This window comes from Pelmatolapia mariae, linkage group LG10_11 (assembly GCF_036321145.2).
Source record: "Pelmatolapia mariae isolate MD_Pm_ZW linkage group LG10_11, Pm_UMD_F_2, whole genome shotgun sequence".
Classification (NCBI taxonomy): Eukaryota; Metazoa; Chordata; class Actinopteri; order Cichliformes; family Cichlidae; genus Pelmatolapia; species Pelmatolapia mariae.
In genome coordinates, this window is record NC_086236.1 from 18,760,585 (window position 1) to 18,780,524 (window position 19,940).

The 19,940-nt window shown below is 41.4% G+C and overlaps 1 protein-coding gene across 1 annotated transcript in view; it reads left to right on the forward strand.

Annotated features, from left to right (window-relative positions):
- LOC134637210 (rho guanine nucleotide exchange factor TIAM1-like) overlaps positions 1-19,940 on the forward strand; it is a 52,269-nt gene continuing 32,329 nt past the window's right edge. The window contains exons 1-6 of the mRNA XM_063487574.1: positions 1-215; positions 14,548-14,653; positions 16,501-17,156; positions 17,970-18,256; positions 19,353-19,625; positions 19,704-19,935. Coding sequence (XP_063343644.1) covers positions 16,508-17,156; positions 17,970-18,256; positions 19,353-19,625; positions 19,704-19,935 — 1,441 coding nt within the window. The 5' untranslated portion in view covers positions 1-215; positions 14,548-14,653; positions 16,501-16,507. The remainder of the gene's footprint in view (positions 216-14,547; positions 14,654-16,500; positions 17,157-17,969; positions 18,257-19,352; positions 19,626-19,703; positions 19,936-19,940) is intronic.

A 19,940-nucleotide genomic window follows, 5' to 3' on the forward strand; every position in this document is an offset into this window, starting at 1 on the left:
CTTCAGTCTGGTGTAGGCACGCAAAAAGACAGCAAGTATTCGAGTATGCGCTCTAATGTGTCTGTGTGTGCGTAAAAGCTGCGCTGGAGTCCGGGAGACGTTTCACTGATGCAAGGATTTCCCTCTTTTTAATTCTTGAAGAGGACGCACACAGGCTGTGTTTTTACCAGTTCAGGGGATTAACTGTAACACGCACGGGGACCTATTAAGTAAAGGTAAAGAGAGCTGTTTCTTGTTTTGAGGACGTTTGGTGAGCTTTGTGAGAGGTAGAAACTGTTGCCTATGGTGACTGTGCGATTAGATAAGTTACTAACTGTGTGTAGCACGTGTGCGTCTTCATAGAGTATACGATTTGTGGCATACCTGTGTGTATGTGTATATGTGCTACACCAACATGTGTGTTAAGATATGCTGTGCAGTCCCACACATGGTGTGACTACTCTTCTTTGCTAGTACAGTAGAGGCTCTGTTACTGTTTGGGGGATGCCTTTTTCTTTCTTCCGCTCTTTAGGTTCTCTTACACTTCTTGTCACACACAAATTGAAATAAATACATGAGAATTGCACAGAAAGCCCATTTTGGTTAAATGCTAATCCTGCATGGCCATTTTATGTGTGACGATGAAAGGAGCTTATCAATCATTAATTCTCTGTGTTGGGACTTTGCCTAGTTTCCCAGTGGTGCTAATTTAATGATGATAAAATACCTTAACAGCCCTCTGAACCCACAGCACCTGGCAGTGCCCTTTGAGCTGTGGCGTTTGTTCTCTAAGAGTAGGGGAAACACAGTGAGGCGTGTTATATCCAGCGCATGTGTTTGGTTGTGTGCGTTCACATACTGTAACAGATCTGATATGCAGAGTTATGAAATTACTTGAGATAAAAGTGTGATTACTCTCATTTCAAGATCAAAAGATCAAGTGCTGCTTTCAGTAATTATGGCCTGTCAGAAGCTTGTTAGCCTCTGCTCTGTGAAGAAGCATAAAAAGCACTCAGTCCTCGACATTTCTGGTTATACCATCAAAGGTTCACAATGGAAGATGTAGAAAGACAGATTCACTGATAATTTTGGATAAAGACATCAGCCTGAGAGAGGAGAAAAGAAAAAGCAAAAGAGTGAAGCGGAGGATGAGACTGACAAAGAGGGAGACTTTAGAGCTACTGAAAGTCTTGAGGGAACAGCAGTTAAAGGCAGATTGGTACAGAAGACTTAGCAGAGTTGCAGTAGGCAGCAATACATGATAAAAAAGTAGGGAAACATTGTAAAGTAAGGGAAATACAGAAACAGTGGTGGGGATTCTGCAAATATCCACTGTCATTTCCTACTGAACACTGCAGACATATTTAGCATCTGTCACTCAAACGTGTGTGTATTCGAGGTCTCAGCTGTGCCAGGATCCAGACAGCAAAAAAATTACAGCGGATCAAAGGGCAAGTAGTCTCTGCTGTCCTTTCCTCCACCCTTGAAATCCCTCTTCTTTGCTGGGAAAGAAAAAAAAACCTTTGGTGGTTGGCTTGAGATTTTTCTCAACACCAATTATCTACTCAGCAGAGACCATGTGAGGAATCCTTTCATTTTACTGTCATTTTGTTGTTTTGGGACCTAATAGGGAAAGCAAACGCCTCACTGCCTATCAGCAGTATTTACAGTAGATGGTTTGATATTGGTGTGGTTGTTTGATAAGCCAAGCAAAGGGCTTACCCCAAAAGATATCCCTGTTATATAAAGTCAAATCATAACAGCTCAGTAGCCAAACTTTTAAAGAGACTGTTACACGCCTCTCTTCCACAGAATCCCGATAAGAGCTGTCACAGCACATTTTTGAGTCAAACTGTAAAACAAAGAGCTCTACAGCAAATCAATTTGCCCGCTCTGCCTTGTAACTTGGTGAAAAACTGTGTTCGTTCTGTTAATATTTGCTTTTCTTTCTTTTTTCTGATGACTGTTAAACCAGATCTCTTTCTCTGTGTCGCTTTCTTGTGTTTTCTTCACCTTATCTGTCTTGCCTTCTTGCCACAATTCAATGCCTCAGTTGCGATGAGGAAGTTGAATATTGGCAGGGTGTTTTGAGGAAGCGATCCGTGAAAGGATTTACAGTGACAGATAAAAACTGGTGTGTGTGTGTGTTTGCGTGCGCATGAGTGTAAGCGCGTATATGTGCGCACACTTTTGTTTATATATATATTTATTTATTTATTTACAAAAATGACAGACTTTGCAAAAGCTGGGGGCACCGAAAAGAGGAGGGAGGGAGCCATTATCCCATTCAGGTTTTTTTTGTGTCCATTTACTGTGTACGCAAGCGTGTGCGGGGGACAAATATGTGCACATCCACACAACCACACGGTGCTGTGTATACTGTAGGCTAATAATGTGTGTGAGCATGAAGGGGGGATGGGACTTTGTTAAGTGAACCCTCTGGGTTGGTGAGTGTGTGTCTGTTTGTTAAGGTGTACATACTGACCCAGATTGATACACTTGCTCTCATGCTCTATCAGCTCACTTTTAAGGCCTGTATATGCTCAGTTCAGAGAGAACATTGAATTTACCGACAGCTTGGATAGGTCTTAATCACAAAACAAGTTAACTTAACAATGAAGAGTTTCCTTTGGGGGAAGAGAATTTGCTTTCAGATGTAGTCCATCTCACGTGACGACATTAATACATATTCTTTATAAATGCGCTGATACATAGATATAATTAGTGTATTAAATAAGAGTCACCAAATCAACTATATACTCTGATCTCTTCATGTAAAGTTCAGTTTCCTGCATACATTAAATAACAAATGTAGTATTTTTCTTCATCATTGACAAGAAAAACGACAACGGTTTGTGCAGATATTCTCACATTGTTGTCTACTGCAGTGAATACTTCTAATAATGAAAGATATAACACACGGTCTTTATATGTGTCTTATTTTCTAAATTTACCTTTTATCCCTCTTCCTCTGTGGTCCACTCATTTCTGCTGTTAAACAAATGTGGGGCTTATGCTCTTCCCCACCAACCCCCCCACCAACCCCACCACCATCCCCACATGCAATCAAGCTGTTTAAATGTTTGTGTTTCAGTGTGCGCCTCTGGGTTCTCTGTGTGTGTCTTCTACGTGTGTGTGTGTGTTCATGTTTCTCACTGTCTGTTGCCGTCATTTGGAGCCCAGTGAGAAGAGAAATATCGCTGAAGTCTGTTTTGGGAAAAGCAAGAGAAAACTGACAGCTGAGGGTGGGGGGAAGTTAAAATGTTTTTTTTTTCCTCTCTCTTCTCTGGCTTCACTGAGTTTCTCTAATTACGCTGCTGGTTCAGTTCTGGCTACACGCAAAAGCAGAGGGAATCCCTTTGCAATGCAGATTGTAACAAAAAAGGCCGTAGCTCTGAAACTGAGCGGGTCAAGATCAAGTGGATGAGATGAATCTGTGGGTTAGTAAGATGAGTTACAGAACAGGGGAAAATATGTTTATGCTGCAAAAAAACAAAAGAAAAGATACATTTTTCAAATACTCCCCCAGCTCTTCTTTCTGGATAATTTAACTTCCTCAGTTGTATTTAATAAAAATGATTCTAATAAAATCTCGTAATGTCATAAACCGTGCAGTGGGGGTTGATGGGTCACACATGTCTCCCTATTAAAGTTGAATAGGTTGGAAATCATTTGGATATCACATATACTGCTTACACATCTGGATGTTTCTGGGCACTTGTGAAATATTTGGAAATTATGAAATGCATATGTGACTATGCGTGATTATGTCATACTAACGTCTTTGCTTTTCCATTATGAAATGTCACTAGTCTGGTTGAGCAGGACTACTTTGTTGTTACCTAAAGACTGCAGATCAGGTGGAGAACATTGTCCCAGACTCCTTAACATTAACCCCCTGATGAGAAGTAAAAAAAGCAGAAGGGATGCCTCTAATTTGTAAAGGGGGTCTAAGCAGGGGAGGGGTGTCTCACAGTTGACATGAGCTGGCATGTGCCCTCATCATTTCCTCCCTTTTGTCTGTTCTGTCTGCTGATGAATTGGGAGTTTCCTCCTTCCTTCCTTCCTTTACTCCCTCCCTCATTCTCCCATGCTTTATTTTCTCTTTGTGTCCCTCTTTCCGTCTCTTGCTCCATCATGAAATATTTCAATCCTTACTCTCTGTCTGACAGCATTACCACCCTTGTCATGTCTGCCCATTATCTCTGATCAGTGTGGTGTTCCAGCCCACACATCAGCTCTGGATACCAGCTGAGGAGGTTGAAACACATTTGCGTTTGTGTGAATGCATTTTAGCTGTTAGATTTTATTTTCTAGGGCACCCTCAATTCATAATATGTATAATTTGGTATACTTTGCGATCAGTCTCCACAGGATGTGTGCAGTGTGAGATTATACCTGTCCTTCTAAAGAATATAGTTTCAAAGTGTGTGGTTTCATGGAAAAAGGAAGCTTTGCTTTGAGATAACCTGAACAGGAAAATGCTTTAAAAGACTTCAGAGTGCGAGAGAGGAAATGCACGTGTGTGTGTGTGAAGTGCTGAGTAGGGATTTAGAGCTAGTATTACTGCGGCAGTGCAGAGAACTTTTTCAATGACTGTGTTTATGCTTTGTTTGCACTAGGAGATTTGGCCTTCCTGGAATCTTTTTTTTTTTTGTTTTTTTATCTCTGATTGGAAATCTTTACTCTCCTGTTTGGAATCTGTTTCTCTGTCTAACTTCACACTCACTGGCTGTATAATTAAAGCACAGGAAACAGGCCACTTAGCTATTGTCTCTTCTCTTTATTCCTTCTTCGGCCCCATCGTTCTCCTCAACCCCCTCATAAGAGCTGGCAGGCGACTCAGTTCTCATCACACAGTCGCACTTTACGTCCCTGTCCCTGCCTGTTGACCTGGAAGTGATGCAGTGGGATATTGCAAGGCGGTCTGAAAAGCCTGTGTGTGCATTTGTAAGTGTGTGCAAATATGTACGTGTATGTACAGTATGATGTGTGTGTGTGAGAATGACAAAAGCAAGGGCTTACAGGCAAAGCTGCATGACTTTTCTTTGTTCTATGGAGTGAGTTTCTTTGTAGTAAAAAAAGAAAAAGCTGTGGTGAGTCCTTTATGAGGTCTCTTTCATATTGAGTGATTTTGTTATTGTCCTGTGGTGTGTTAGCTTTTAGGCACGTGAACGTGTGTGCATATGTGCCTGCGTGATGTCAGGTTGTCTTTGTTGTTCTCCCCTCAGGCTGGCACTCAGATGTCGGTCGTGTGGAGCTTTTACAGGTCACTAATGCACTGACAGAGGAGGATCTATTCACTGTAGCCACTCAAAGTCCAAACAATAACCCCCTAGCTTTAGCCTGCACAAGAGATCAACTCCAAGGAAATGGACCCATTGACCTAGATCCAACCCCATCCTCCAAAGAGATGCCCCGTAACTGACATGCCGTTGATATCCTCGTCTCAACAACAGTGTTGTGTTTGCCACAAGATATCTCATCCCCATTGGCTCGAATCAGGGTATAGTAATGTGAGGATCCGTGTTCTAACAAGCCCACTGTGGTTTACTAGTCTTTATGATGTTTATGACAGGTTTTAGAACTGATAATCAGAAAAAAGAAAGATGACTCAGTCGTGCATATAACCATTAGTTTCAACCCTAGACTTATTTTAGTCTTCCCGTGTGTGGGAAACTGACCTATTGTCTGCTAGAATTACTGGTGTGTGTGGTTTTCAGCTGGTGAAATTTGCAGAACTGGGCGTCGGTCCCCTGTGTCATTCTCTGAATTCTTCACACCTTACTGCCACGCAAGTTGTGTTTCTGTTTCTGCATGAGATGAACAAATGGAGAAAGAGACCACAGTTTGTCTTGAGTTAACTGAGATAAACAAATGAGATCATATTGAAAATTATAGTATGTGTGTTGCAAACCTAGCCTTGAAATTCCAGCTTATATTTTCAGCTACTGCCATAGTTTTGTGTTTTTATTTTCATGTTATTTTGAATGATCTCGTCTTCTAATTCCTTTGAACAGTGTATAGGTTTAAGTTTCCCAGAACTATACTGTATTGTTTTTGGTGGTTTGTGACCTGTGTTGACCCGAGAGCCGGCACAGTGAGCCGATGTTTGCCTGTCACATTCTTCCTGAGCATTTCTTACCCCTGTCCCTCGCTGCAACACATTGTCTCCTGTGTCTCCTTCAAGCTAAACTTTGTTTGCTATCCTTGCTATTGACTCAGGTGCACGGATGCATTAAGATAACTTCCCCTTCCAAATCCTGCTGTTCCCCTCCCCCAACTCCCTCAGGCCTCACTCTGTGCTGCCCATTCCTCTGCTGCTAACATATTTCATTACATTACCTCTGACAGGTTTATACTTTGATGTTTTTCCCCACCTTTGTCTCAATACCGTCTCTTCCCTTAATTTTTAATTTTCGCTTTCTCGTGCTCCCACAGTACCCACTAGTCTACACCTTACCTAGTTTGTTGTTGTGCCAAAGCCTCGCTCTTTCTTTCTGGTAATGATTAGGGTAGTACTATAGCTTTAGCAGTAATCTTAATTAAGTGATAACAGTGTTGCTTTGCGTATTATTAACTCTCTTGGCATTACTGGCATTGTTTTTCAATAATATGAGTAAACTTGTACTGGTATAGTTGTAATAATTAAAGATTAATCCTGCTGTTTTTTTTCCCCACTGAGCTCAGGCGTGGAAGTCCATTTACATATCTGGGTTAATAGCCATTTTCAAGCAGATCTTGTAAACTCGTATTTGTTAGAAAGACTGGATCCTATAAGTCCTGTGTAAACAACTCAGTCAAAGAATTACATCAATGTGGATAATCTCAGTTTGTATATATTTTATTAGTAATATTAGTTGTTTTTTTTTTGTTGTTGTTGTTGTTTTTTTGTTTTTTTTTTTTACAATATTAGCACCTTAATCACAGTTTTTTTGGATAATGTGCATAACTCCCATTTTCTGCAAGCAAATTTTATTTTGAAAGATAATTAAAGACTGCAAACATATTTGAGCTTTCTCATCAAAACAGTAGCAAACTACCAGTTTTCCTGGAAAAATTGCTCCCATCATTTTTAGAGACAGTGGTTTGGTCACCTCCTAACTCACTGTAACACACACAATGGCCTCTTCAATGGCTCTCTTTTCAGATAGTCTTGCAGTCATGTCATTACTGACAACAAATCAGGTCTGTTCACATCTGGCCTACTTTGAACTGACACAACATCCATCTCTATCAGCCCCTCAGGACCTATCAGCACCACTACACCTCTTTACCTCTCGTGTCTCCTTCCGCCTCAGCACACATCATTCTCATCTGTCTACCTGTGGTCCAACACTCGATTCCACCAGCTCCCCGCCGCATTAACAGCCTCTCATCCCCCTCTCACCACCATCATCATCTTTTTTTCAGACTCTCTTGCCTCTCTCGTCTCATCCCCCTGTCTCAACCTCCCACCTCAATCAGTCTACCTTTGCCTAAAACCCTCTTATCCCTCTCTCACACCCACTCATCCGCTCTGTTTTTTCACCGTCCCTTCAGCCAGCACAGAGCACAACAGAAGCATTACCCGCCAATTTGGCTCCATTGAAAGCACTTTGTGGTTGTCTTTGACTGTTGATATATGTCAGTGTGTGACTTCGTGGCAGTGTCGGGGTTTGACTTACATTTCTGAAGATGCTAATATAAAGATTGTTTGGATTTGGCCATGATTTTTTTTTTTAACCTTGGTGAGGTGATCAGTTCAGACTTTATCCGTCAACACAGTTTGAACCCTTTTAGGCAAGCTTTCTTGTAATTTCAGGAATAGTTTTCCAGGCTTCTTAAAGGATATTCAAAGCTATTATCTGTATGTTCGCTGCCTTTTTTTTGTTCTCTGTCAAGATGAAAATTTCCCACACTGTTTGATTAATGGTAAGGTCCGAGCTCTTGGGAGGCCATGACTGATATTTATGCTTTTACTGTATTGGCAGTGTGTTTGGGATCATTAACATACTGAAACATAAAAGTGCTGCCAATCAGATGCTTTGCAGATGGTATTGCATGTGTTAGTAATTTCAATTCAAGTCAGTTTTGACAACACCACTGACTAAAACGCAGCCTCAAACCATGACAGAGCATCCATGTTGCAGATAGCTGTAGATAGTCACTGTTGTACCTCTCTCCTGACCTTTCCTGTTCATATCGCTGATGATTTGAACCCAGACATTTGAATTTATCACTCTGTAATTCCTGTTGTTTTCAGCCAAGTTCTGGTGTCTTTTCCAAGTTAAAAATGTATTCTTGACAGCTATCCTTGGACTGAGACTGTTTCTGATGAGGCTTTGGCAAACTGTAGATGAATCAGCTGAAGGGCACGGTGCATCTCTCAGGTCCTGAGTCAGGTGTTTAGTGGATTTTCCCCCCCAGTTTCTGAAGGTCTTGACTTTTTATCTGGAGATAATATTTTAGGCTTGCCATGTCTTCTTCTGTCTTCCCCATATGGAAAAGATATATATATAAATCTTATAAAGTTTGTATCTGTCTCGTGTGAAACTTGTATGAAAAGCATACAAGAGTGAAAACAGATATAAGATCCCTTGAAAAATTATATAAATGAAACTTGTATGTTTTGGATACTTACTAAAACAATATATGAAAGTAATGAGAAAGTGGCCACTTTCATGAGTAAATCATATAAGCCTTATATGAGTCACTATATGAAGTAGGCCACATCTTATGCAAGTCTTTTATAAGTTTTTACTATTTCTTTTCCGTATGGGTCTGTCTAACAGCTCTTTGGGATTCACCTGGATACAAAAATACTATTTTATGCCTGTCATCCTGTGTTATCGTTGCTATTTTTTGGAGATTCAACAAAAGAAATGGGAATAAATTGCATGTTTCTGCAACAGGCTGGTAGTAACAAATTGCCTAGAGGGTCAATTTCAAAAAAGGTTCTTTGCTGTTGTCTGTTGTATCTGGTGATCCCTTGAGTTAGGTTCCATTTTTGATTCATAGATAAGTGTTAAATGGCTTAACAAACAAACAAAGACAATGAAACTGAAAATTAGTGATTGCCAAAAGATTCAAACTGTGAAAGACCTACAGAAAGACTGGAGAACTATTATCCAAGAACTTCTTTTAAAATTATTTGGAAGTCATGCTCCTTGGAAGCATAATATTTGAGACATTTGTATAGTACTGTACTTGATTAAAAATAGTAACAGATTAGTTGTAGTTTTGCCTCGTCTTGACTCCAATTTTTAGTTTAATCCGTCATTCTTTTTTCATCTTTTTCTCCTTCTTTTTACACTCATCTTCCTCCAACATGTTTTCACGCCCATTTCTTTTACTCCTTCTCACATATTTGAAACAGAAAATCACCACATGAATATTCAGTTGATTGGTTTTGATGACTGCGAACCGATTGTCTGCGCAATCATCATCTCATCAGGAAGGACGAGTGAGCGTTGATTGAGGAATGGCAAAAAAGGGGATGATTTATTAATATTTAACAAACCGCACACTGTAGTTTTTCACGTGCCAGTCAGTCCACTACAACATGTGGTTTTGACCTTATCATGTCACATATTAACCTACAACAAGAGTCCGAGTTGGATGTAATACAGAGATATCTTGATCTTCTAGTGTAAAAGCCTTGCATTGTAATGGAGGTTAAATTGTGGGGTTTCCTGACTTTGAATTCATGCAGCGACTCCTGATAGTTGAGGTTGTAGCAGTAGCTACTGAGCAGAGCATCAAAATCTACACACTTTCATTGACTCTCTCGGGCTCCTCGCTCAATGGAGAGCGGGAGGTAGAAGAAAATCTTCTTTAAAATATGGTAATCCCTGACTGCACCCTGCTGCAGAGACAGTCAGCTGAAATCTGAGTTAAGGAGCATATAGCGTAAGCTCTTAGAAAGCCAGAGGAGCGTATTTAACGAGGTTAGTGACACTTGAGGAGCCAAGCAGAGTGAATTGGCTGACAGTGAATTCCACTAGCCTTTATCTTTTTTTTTTAAACATGATCCTCAGTTGCCACACTGACCCCAAATCTCAAGTCTTTTACGTCATATTGCCAATCTGTGCTACATTTTTTTCTAGCTTTCCAAAAACATTTTTTAAGGAATTGTTTTGTTACTGCTAAAATAAAACCCGGTCTAATTTTCTCCACTTCTGTGTTAGAGGATGACAAGCAGTGGGGAACATAGTGAATGAATAACAATCATCTCATATCCTTCCACTCCACTTTGTTCTGTCATCTCTGCGTTTTGCTTCTGTGGCCTCAAAATGAAAGCCCTCTTCAGGAAGGAATTATCATTTGTCCCTCGCCAGTTAAAAGAAATTAATGTTTGATTTAAGGAGTCGAGACTCGTGCTTGCAGCCACACACTGTTTGTGTATCTGCATGTGTGTTTAAGCTTAGAATTGGGGCGCGTGCCTTGTCAGATCCCGGAAGGATGAATAGAAGCTAATCTCCCTCTTCCAGGGAATTCTGCTGGTGATGTCTCAGGCAGTCCTGTCTCAAAAGAACTGTGGGAGTGCGGCGGAGCGTGCACTACCGTCTCAACAATGGTATATTTTCAAAAGCATATCTGACTCTTGTCTTGGCATTAGATAGACGTGGTTCTTCCTCAAATGTGAACAATGTGCCCACCTATGTTTGCAAACAGATGCATACTTGTGAATAACCGCAGTGATTCTTATTCATTTGGACCAAGAGGCTTCCTGCACCCAATCATGCTCATATTTTGGCGGACTTGCTAACATGTGGTGTGTGCAGGTGTGCATGGAAAAAAAGAGGAGCATTTTGTTGTCTTGTTGTCACATTCCCATGGCAGTCTGTCTGGACTTGTTTTTGGATTGAATTTTCCTCCAATAGTAATTCCTTTTTTTTTTTAAACTCCCCAGAGTAAGCATAAAACCTCACTCCGCCAAGTGGGAGGAGAAATGGTAACAATTCAAAGAATGTGAGAGGTGCAGGAGAAAGGCCTCAGGGAAGGGTGATTCCAGTAATTACGTCATGTGTTTTAGAGCTTCGTGGGGGGTGTTGTAGTTTGGAGATGCGATGAAAGGTCAGTCAAGCTGGGAGCTTTTCTGGTTTCAGCAATGTTTAGAGTAGTCCCTGTTGCAGTCTTTAGCAGAGATTGGAGTTATTTCTTTTGATCTTCTTTTTTAAGCATAATTTTTTAGGTTTTTGGATGAAGCACATCTAAAGAGTGTCCTTAAGAGCTTTAAAGTGGCCCAAAAGCGAGTGCTGACAGGGACTGTTTGGTCTTTTAGACTTAATAACTTTGGATTATGATGTTATTTTAAAATCCAAAAAATATATTTTCTCACTCTAAAGTAGTGTGGAACTCTCAGGAAAATTTTTAATTTCATCACTGTGTGCTCCTGATGTGTGATACAATGCGAATAATCAGTAATAGTTGACTAAAAGATAGATCTGCACAAATTAATGATCAGGGGTAGTTTCATCTCCACCATAGAAGTAAATTTGTAAAATACTATGATGTTGTGATGAGTTGTTGTCTTTAACAGTAAGTGCTCAATGATTCACTTATGAAAAATCAGTGTCTGGTTGCAACATCCTTTTCCAGAATACAGTCAACACAGTGACGAGATGAAAGACAACAAGTGACATGTTTTGTTTGGCTTCAGTTGCTGTACAGTGTAGAGCCACATCAGCATCACATACAGTTTGCCTCTGCTGAGCTGAGCTGTGTGTCACGTAGGGCGGTGCTGTGAGACAGGTGCAGAGATGAAAAGATTGGCAGGGGAGAGTAGGGTGTGTCTCCTTTGAGTGTGTTCTGACAGGCCTTTGGTATTTTTCCAAAAAGTGTGAGTGCATGCTGTGACTCGGAAAAACCAGCTCTCATTTCTCTTGGGATCCTGCAGGTGTGTCTGACTGAAAGTGTGCGCCTGCCTTTATTCCACAGTACTCCGCCGTGTGCCACAGCAAACTATGTTCATGCGTTAGGTGATAGATGTACGGGCCTATAGGTGTTGAGCAACTGACTAATGCAACAGTCACAATGTGGCACAATGAATGTGACAGCTCCAGTAGAGAGCTGTTATCGGCAACGCAGGTAAAAGAAGCCTCCAGTCCCAGTAATCCTCAGCCTTGTGTGGTTTGTAGTCAGACAGATGTGAGTGCTGTTGTTTGTGACATATTTAGACAATACTTACCTTTTTTATCTTCAGTTGTGGATATTAAATATGGAATTTTGTTGTCTTCAGTTTTCTTTCTTTGTCCCCTCTGTATGTGTGTGTGTGTGTGTGTGTGTGTGCGTGCATGTGTGTGCTTGATTGGGGGTGGGCATGTGTGCATGGTAATGATGCTTTGGCGGCTGTTGCACGGTGCGCCGTGGTAATACACTCTCCCGATGCGTTAATATACTGCGAGAATGAGAGGCTGAGAGAAAGAGAGCGAATAATTATGTTTCCCCTTTTGTCTCGGCTCCCTCAATTAAGCCTGAAGAGAGGCAGACTGAGCACATGTCTACTTATCCACTTAAAGCTCAGCAACAATAGGACCCCCCAATTTCTCTGTCTTTATCTCTCCCTCTCACGCCGTCTTTATTTCTTCCTCCTTCCCATTTTCTCACTTTTCCCTATCAAACTTCTTTTCATAGCGGAGCACCCCAGTATTTTTTTTTCCTCCCTCTCTGTCTGTACCAGACTCGACTCCCCCCACTCCTCTTCATGCGTTTCGCCTCCAGCCTCGCCTCACCTCTCAGCTCTACAGGGGTTTAACAGAGAGCTCTCCCTCCTCTCCTTGTTACCCTTCTCCCTCTGCCTCTGCGGTGCCTTGCTGGGGGGCACCGGGAAGAGGAAAAATGAAGAGACTAAACATTTTAGACTGTACACTGCCAGAGGAAAGGCAGTGGTTTGATTTCCCCCGTGTTTTGTCACTCAGGATTGTGTTGTTTGTTTGACCCCTGTGCGTTTGTGTGTGTGTTTTGCACCTTCCCGACTTAGACTGTATGTTATAGAATATATGGGTTTGCAAAAATGATGTAAATTCAGTGAAGGGGTCATCAGTGTTTTTGTGTGTTAGTGATTTGCGTTTACTCCACTTGTTTATCTATCTATAAATCACTCCAGCTAAGACAATGAAGTCCTGTTTTTACAGTAATTGCTAAAAATGAACCAGCAGAGGAGCCATAAGCCCAAAATGAATATTCAGCCTATTTTTTGTTAAGGTGGGTGGGGGGCAGCATGTGGGTTGGCCTCAGTGGGACAGAGGGTGTAGGAGAGATAAGATATAAAGGACTGGATGAGAGGCAGGAGAGCTGTATCAGGGTCAAGTTCAGCTTATGCAACTGCTTCCCACAGCTGGGGTTGGGATGCGCTGCACTAGCCTATCTCGGATGCGTTTGCACACATGGTGTTGTGGTGTCAGAGTTGAAAATCCTCTTTGTAGTTTCCATCAGGTTTCTGATCAGATGCCTTCACTTCTCTTATTGTCCTGTTTACTTCTTGTTATTTTAACTCATTTCTGTGTCATTTCTCAGAATTGTAACACGGTTGACTTATTGTTTTTGTGCCCCAGAGAATTTAAAAAAAAAAAGATTACTGTATATAGAACAATAACACTAACAGAAAAAAATAGCAGCTGCAGTCAAAGTGTAGTAAAATTAAGATTTTACTTAAATCTGCAACATAGACCTCGGGGGAAAAATTGATGCTTTTGCATTCGAAAAACAGGTGACTCACCAGATGTGGTATCTCCAAACAGATGCTCCAAACAGTGCGCTAGTGGCCATATGCTTTGAAAGTATATTGTTGTTCATGGCAACACGAGGGCAGACTAACTACTGGGCAAATGTTCACAACAGCAAGCATGTTTGCTCTTGCATTCCTTCACACTATACATAGCACATTATGGAAATCTCGGTCTACTCTAAGCAGCTCAGGGCTGGTATTAGAGAAAATTAGGTCGTGTTGGCATGGATCATTTAATTGAGTCTTAAGCACAAAATTGTTCCCATAGCTTCTTTCATCTTCTGTCATTTTGCTGATGGTGTGTATGTGTGTGCGCTTCTCTTTGTCTGCAGCGAAATAGGGGGTGTTTCCCAAAATGTTTTGTGCACACGCCGGTACACGTCTGCGTGGATTTGGTGGGCAGTGAGTTTCAGGGTAGAGTTAGAAGAAATTGTGGTTGTTTGTGAGTCCCCCCTTCCCTTCCCCCCCAAAAAAAACCCTTCAGGCTCAGACAATACGTCTTTTCTTTGTTTCTGATGAGCTGTTTATATGTGTGCATTTGATTATTTCTTGTTTCTCTGCCTTTTTTTTTAAGTCAAACTGCATTATCTTAAAAACCATTGTGATTTATTCCCTTTCATCATCCACATTCATATTCTACAGACCGTCTTATATTGCACTCTTCACAGCTGCCTTTTCAGCTTTACTTGACCAGCTTTATGTGACATACTGGGCAGGTACTCCTTCCTTCTACTTTTAGAAGTACCTTCCTCTTCTTGTCTTCTCACTTCTTCTCTGTGTGCGTTTGACACATCAGGTCACTTTGAAGTTGTGAGAGCACTGCTAAAGCGCTCTCTCTCTCTCCTTGTTTCTCTCAGGGCAGACTGACACCACCGTATGAGGATGTGTGGAGGATTATGGAGCTGGTAAAGGATCGCAACGCTCTGATGCGGGGAAGCTGGTGATGTGGCTGCTTAATCATCGGTAACTACAGTTTTCACACTTTAATGATGCACAAATCTCCAGAAATAATCGTTTTTTAAGGACTGATAGACTGAACACAAGCAAAAAACAACTACTTTTTAAGGCAGATTTTTTCACCAGTGTCTTTGCAGTTTGAGCCCACACTGAGAACCTGATGGTGTGGGTTTGACGATGTGTGACTCTCTGAGGACAAACTGATCCGACAGCCTTTGACTCAGCACTTCCATGTGCTTGTGTAACAGAGAGCTTGAGGTGAAGTGGGCTGCTGAGATAACTTCATGATGAAAATAACGCAGCTCTAAAGTGATTTCTTTGATTGTTTTGATTCTCTGTGTTGGGAATATAGCTAGTGCATAATTTGAACACTGCTCAGGGAGAAAAGGCGCTGCAGTGCATTTGTGTTGGAGTTCAAAAGTGCACTGGCAGAACACTTAAATTAGTCAGAGTTGAGAGATTTATAACTATAGCTATTTAATTTTTTTGAAGATTTTATAGGCACTTAGACAAGCAAAGAAGATTTTGATGCATTATGAACAGCAGGCTGGGATAAAATGGAAAAGCAGATCCAAGCATGCTGTGCAAATCAAATGAGACCACTGATACTTTTGAGCCATAAGTTTTAATGTGCCATCAAACCTCTCATGCAGCACACTAATGGACCTCATTACCAGCAATTTAAATCTTGCATAGGGCTGGTTCAAACCTTTTTACTTTTAGAAGTATGGCACACAAGGAATATTTGTTTAAATGTTTTGACATTGCAATTAAACGACAGATTTTTCAATTTAATATTGATTCAGAAACAAGTTGTATATCTAAACCACTACTTTTGCCAGTTGTGAGGTTATTTTTCTTCTTTTCTTTCATCAAAATCGACTGACCTTACATAGATAGATATTCTAGTACAGAATATCTGACCAAGGGTCTGGCACCTGCTTTGAGTATTTGACAGTTTTTGTAGTTGAAATGAACACATTTTAAGGCTACTAATGAAATCTTAAGGCCAGATGCCTCCCTTAACCCTAGAACACTATCGCTATAAATAGTAACACAATCACTAATGCCGGGTGATTTGTACCCGATATAATATGACCAACAAAAAGTACTTGTCATCAAAATATATCAAACACATGACAAATCAGAGTGGTCAGCTTTTACTTTCAACTGTGCCATGTCTAACAAAATGAAAAAAAGTGTCATGGGGGGATGCTAAAATAATGCTCCAAAATTACAGAAAGATCTGGAATTCAAGAACAAAAAATTCCTAAAAAAAAAAAAAATGATGCTGGAAAGCTGGTCTTTGATACACCCATTCCTGGGACATTTGAGACTTCCCTGGTGAAGGCACAATCTCCTCGACACACTAACAGCTGCAGGAGAGAGAAATCATGTAAATGTATTTGCTCGGGTGAAAATCACCCAGCGATAGTGTTCTAGGGTTAACAGAAAGGACAGATTAATTTTAATTTTTAATCTTTTTTAATTTTCTTATTTATTTCAAACTCTTTCTTCTTTCTTTGATCTCCACAAAGCAAGTCATCCATGTACAACAGATGGCAGATATGTGTGTTGTCTAAAATCTGTGCTGCTACTTGTGAATTTGACACTGTTCACTCACCATTAGATAGGACACCAGCTCCCATTTATGCAATTTGTGTGTGTTAATGACTTTCTGTGATTCATAAACTTTGTGCATAAAAGTAAAGATGCAAATATATTATCTTATACCGTATGATGTGGCAGACATTACGGAATAATTTTAAACTACTTTTGTATCTGGTTTCTGATCTTTTAAGAAGAAGTTGTCTAAATTGCGTAATATGCAAACTTTATTACTTGATCCACAGTTGAATCATGGGAAACGTGGAGAGTCAAAATGGAGAGAGTAGTATCCATGGTGATGTGCCGGGACATCTCTCCCGTAAGCACACGACCCGCTCACTCCGTATCTCCAACAAGCAGCAAATCAACCGCCGTTCGAGGCACTCTTCCTCAGTGAAGCAGAATCACAGAAACTCTGAAGCCTCAACCCGTTCCTCCAGCACCCCGAGCATCCCTCAGTCCTTGGTAGAGAACGGACTAGAGCTTTTCAATGCAGCAGATGAGTTTGACAAATTTGGCATCAACCCTCACTGGACCCAGCGTGTCGCTATGACAATGAGGCCGGAGTCCTATCAGCACGATGATGACCCCTTGGCCACACCGACTCCCGAAACCTCAGAGGCAGACACCGTTGCCCAGGATGGAGGAGAGGACTCAACGGGGGAAGGGGACACTATTGGAGAGGAAAGGTTCCTGCAGGAAATGACTGAAGGACCCCGAGAGGGAGCAAGTAATAAAAAGAAGCGATCAAAGTCAGCAGACATGTGGAGAGAAGACAGCTTGGAGTTTTCTATGTCTGACCTCAGCCAGGAGCATCTGACCAGCACAGAGGAGATGGTCGATGGAGGAGAAGAGGAGGAGGGGCAGTTTAGATGCCCTAGAGGCAGCAAAGGCAGCACAGGTGAAAAAGTACACAGAAGCAAAAGCATCATATTTACCGGTAGATTGTATAAACCTGCAGAAAGCATGTCTAGTTTTCTCATGCACACATTCAGAAATGTAGACATCATTAGTGACAGGATATGTGGGGCCTATGCTTTTATTTGATGACTTGAAGTCTTCACCGACATATTTTCTGATACAATAGAATTAAAATATATTTCAAGATTTCTATTTGTATTATTTAAAAAAACAACAAATAGAAGAAAAAGACAAGACGATGTAGCTGTCTAAAAATAACGACAGCTACACTGGTGATGGCTAATAAGTGGGGGGGAAAAAAGTTCTGGGGAACATGTTCATAGCTGTTGATTTGATTCAGTGAACAGGTGATGAGGGCGAGGGGAGTGGGAAAAATTGCAGGCACTCACTGAGTAGGGAGAAAATGATCTGAGAAAATCTGCTGATTGAAGGTTAGCTGCCGTCTATCAGTTGCAGCAGTTCAACTGATCACAGGGTTGTTAGCTTAACTGGTTTTGTACAGGAGCTGCAGGGGTTCAGTGTGACAGCAGGCGGTACCTGGTAACTCAACCGCTGAAGGTCTAAGCACTGCCATAGGTGGTCGTCTCATTCAGAATAATGTATGGGTTTGCCTCACACACACAGATTCATAATCACTCAAGAAAAATCACAGAGATTCACTGAAGGACACAGGCACATATGGAGAAGGTCAAATGTTTCAGAGGTAACTGAAAGTACCTGACAGTAATCAGAACTCACCTTGCCCACAAATACACACTGTGCTCTGCAATAACCACCTGTGTGTGTGTTCCAGGCTCAACTGAGAGGGCATCATCTCTGGACCATCTGTGCAGCCAGCAGAGTCCGGGCTTCAGGGGGCAAAGGAGCCGTTACATTAAAAACCGCAGAGAAGCCGAGTGCGACGGAGACGGTGAAGTGGAGGAGGGTTTGATGTCTCCAGCAGAGGATGATGGCGGGGGGTATGGAGCTTTCACGCTCCCCTGCCGACGCTCACACTGCCTTTCTGAAGGCTTGACTGGGCTCGGTATTCCGGCTACACCTTGCCCTACCTTCCAGGGACGACGCGCACAGACTACTCAGGTATTTCATGAATATACATACCGATAAGTATTGAAAGCAGATGCAACAGGACTAAGGGTAAAAGTCTTCTTGCTCTATTTTTTCCAGTATTGGAAAAAATACAGACTTCTAAACTTAGAATAATAGAGGACTTTGTTTACCAGTGCTGTCCAGGAAGTTCAGGGGCATCACAGACATGACACCAGTTCATCAAGTAATTAACATGTTGTTGACAACCAGCGGAATTTCCTGTGTGTGCTCTGGACTGGTGTATATGCATGTCATATCTTTGCAAATCCAAGCATCCAAGCATGTTTGTATATTTGTGCAGTTGGGAAGAGGATTACACAGAAAGATAGTCAGATAGAAAGTCACCGTGGGACTTCATCCTCTGCTCACATACTGAGTTTTGAACGACAAAGACATTTTGAACTTTGAACTTTATCTAGAGATTTTTCTTTGTCATCTTACTAAAACAGATAAAATCAAAGAGTAAGAGGAGGAAAGTAAAGTTTATGTAACATTCATGCAGGCAAACATAAAAGCTAAATTAGTAGAATAAATAATAATATCCATGCCTCCCCAGTTTCCATGCGTCACTGATAAAAACAAAGTTGCTAAACAAAAAGTACCAAAATACTGAACCAAGCTTTTCTTTCAATGCATTCCCGGAACCCCCAAGCACCCTTGGATAGCAGATCACCCTAAGTGCTTATTATAAATTCATCTAGTCAGGCTGAGGGGGTTGTTAGATATAAATAGACTGACAGCACAGCGAAACAAAAAGAAAGAACAGAGGGAGACTCAGTTTGGTGAAAGCACAAAAAATTCCATACTCAAAGTGGAAAGCCTTCTTTTTTTGATCAGAAATTCATACAAAAATGAGCACAAAAGGATATTAAAGTGCACTTATGCAACTGCCAACTCATGTATACAAACAAAAGTAAACTCAGAAACCGCTTGTGCAGCCTACGCTGTCAGGTCTGTGTGAAAGAATTAACTTTTTGTTTTACGCAGATTGAGACTGTTACTTCTCTGTCTGTTTTTGTGCAAATAAATCAGTCTCCGTCCATTAATAATGCCTAATCTGTTTCTACCCTGTTTTTCTGGATGACAGGACATCTCTGGTGTTTTAGGCGAGGGGAGCGAGTATGGCGACAGTGGGATTGATGGCGTTGCCCCTGAGATAGATGGAGAAGGAGAACTGCTCTCCCGGCGGTGTAAGGCCATGTCTGCCTCTTTTTCAGTGTACTCAGCTACAGAGAGCAGTTTTTTTAATGGCAGCGACAGTGGGAGCAGCAGCGCTGGAGGAGTTGACGGAAGAGGAGGCGAAGGAGGCAAGGGGGGAGTTTATGAAAATTTCCGGAAGGAGCTAGACAATCAAGCCTGGGTTAGTTACAATTTTCCTATGTTATTAAAATATAGGTAAATTCCATGTATTTCTAACTCATTAATCTTTTCTCGTCAGACAAATCGGGGCCGAGACTGCACAGAGGAGGCAGGCTCTGCTGTAAGTGATGAGCAGAGTAGCGGCACACTCAGTAGTGTGTATCCGCCTGACACTCTGATTAGCTGTGCACACGGCACAGTCAGGAAAGCAGGAACTCTGGCTGTGAAGAACTTCCTGGTTCATAAGAAAAACAAGAAGGTGGAACCTGCAGCGAGACGCAAGTGGAAACAATACTGGGTTTCTCTGAAAGGTGTT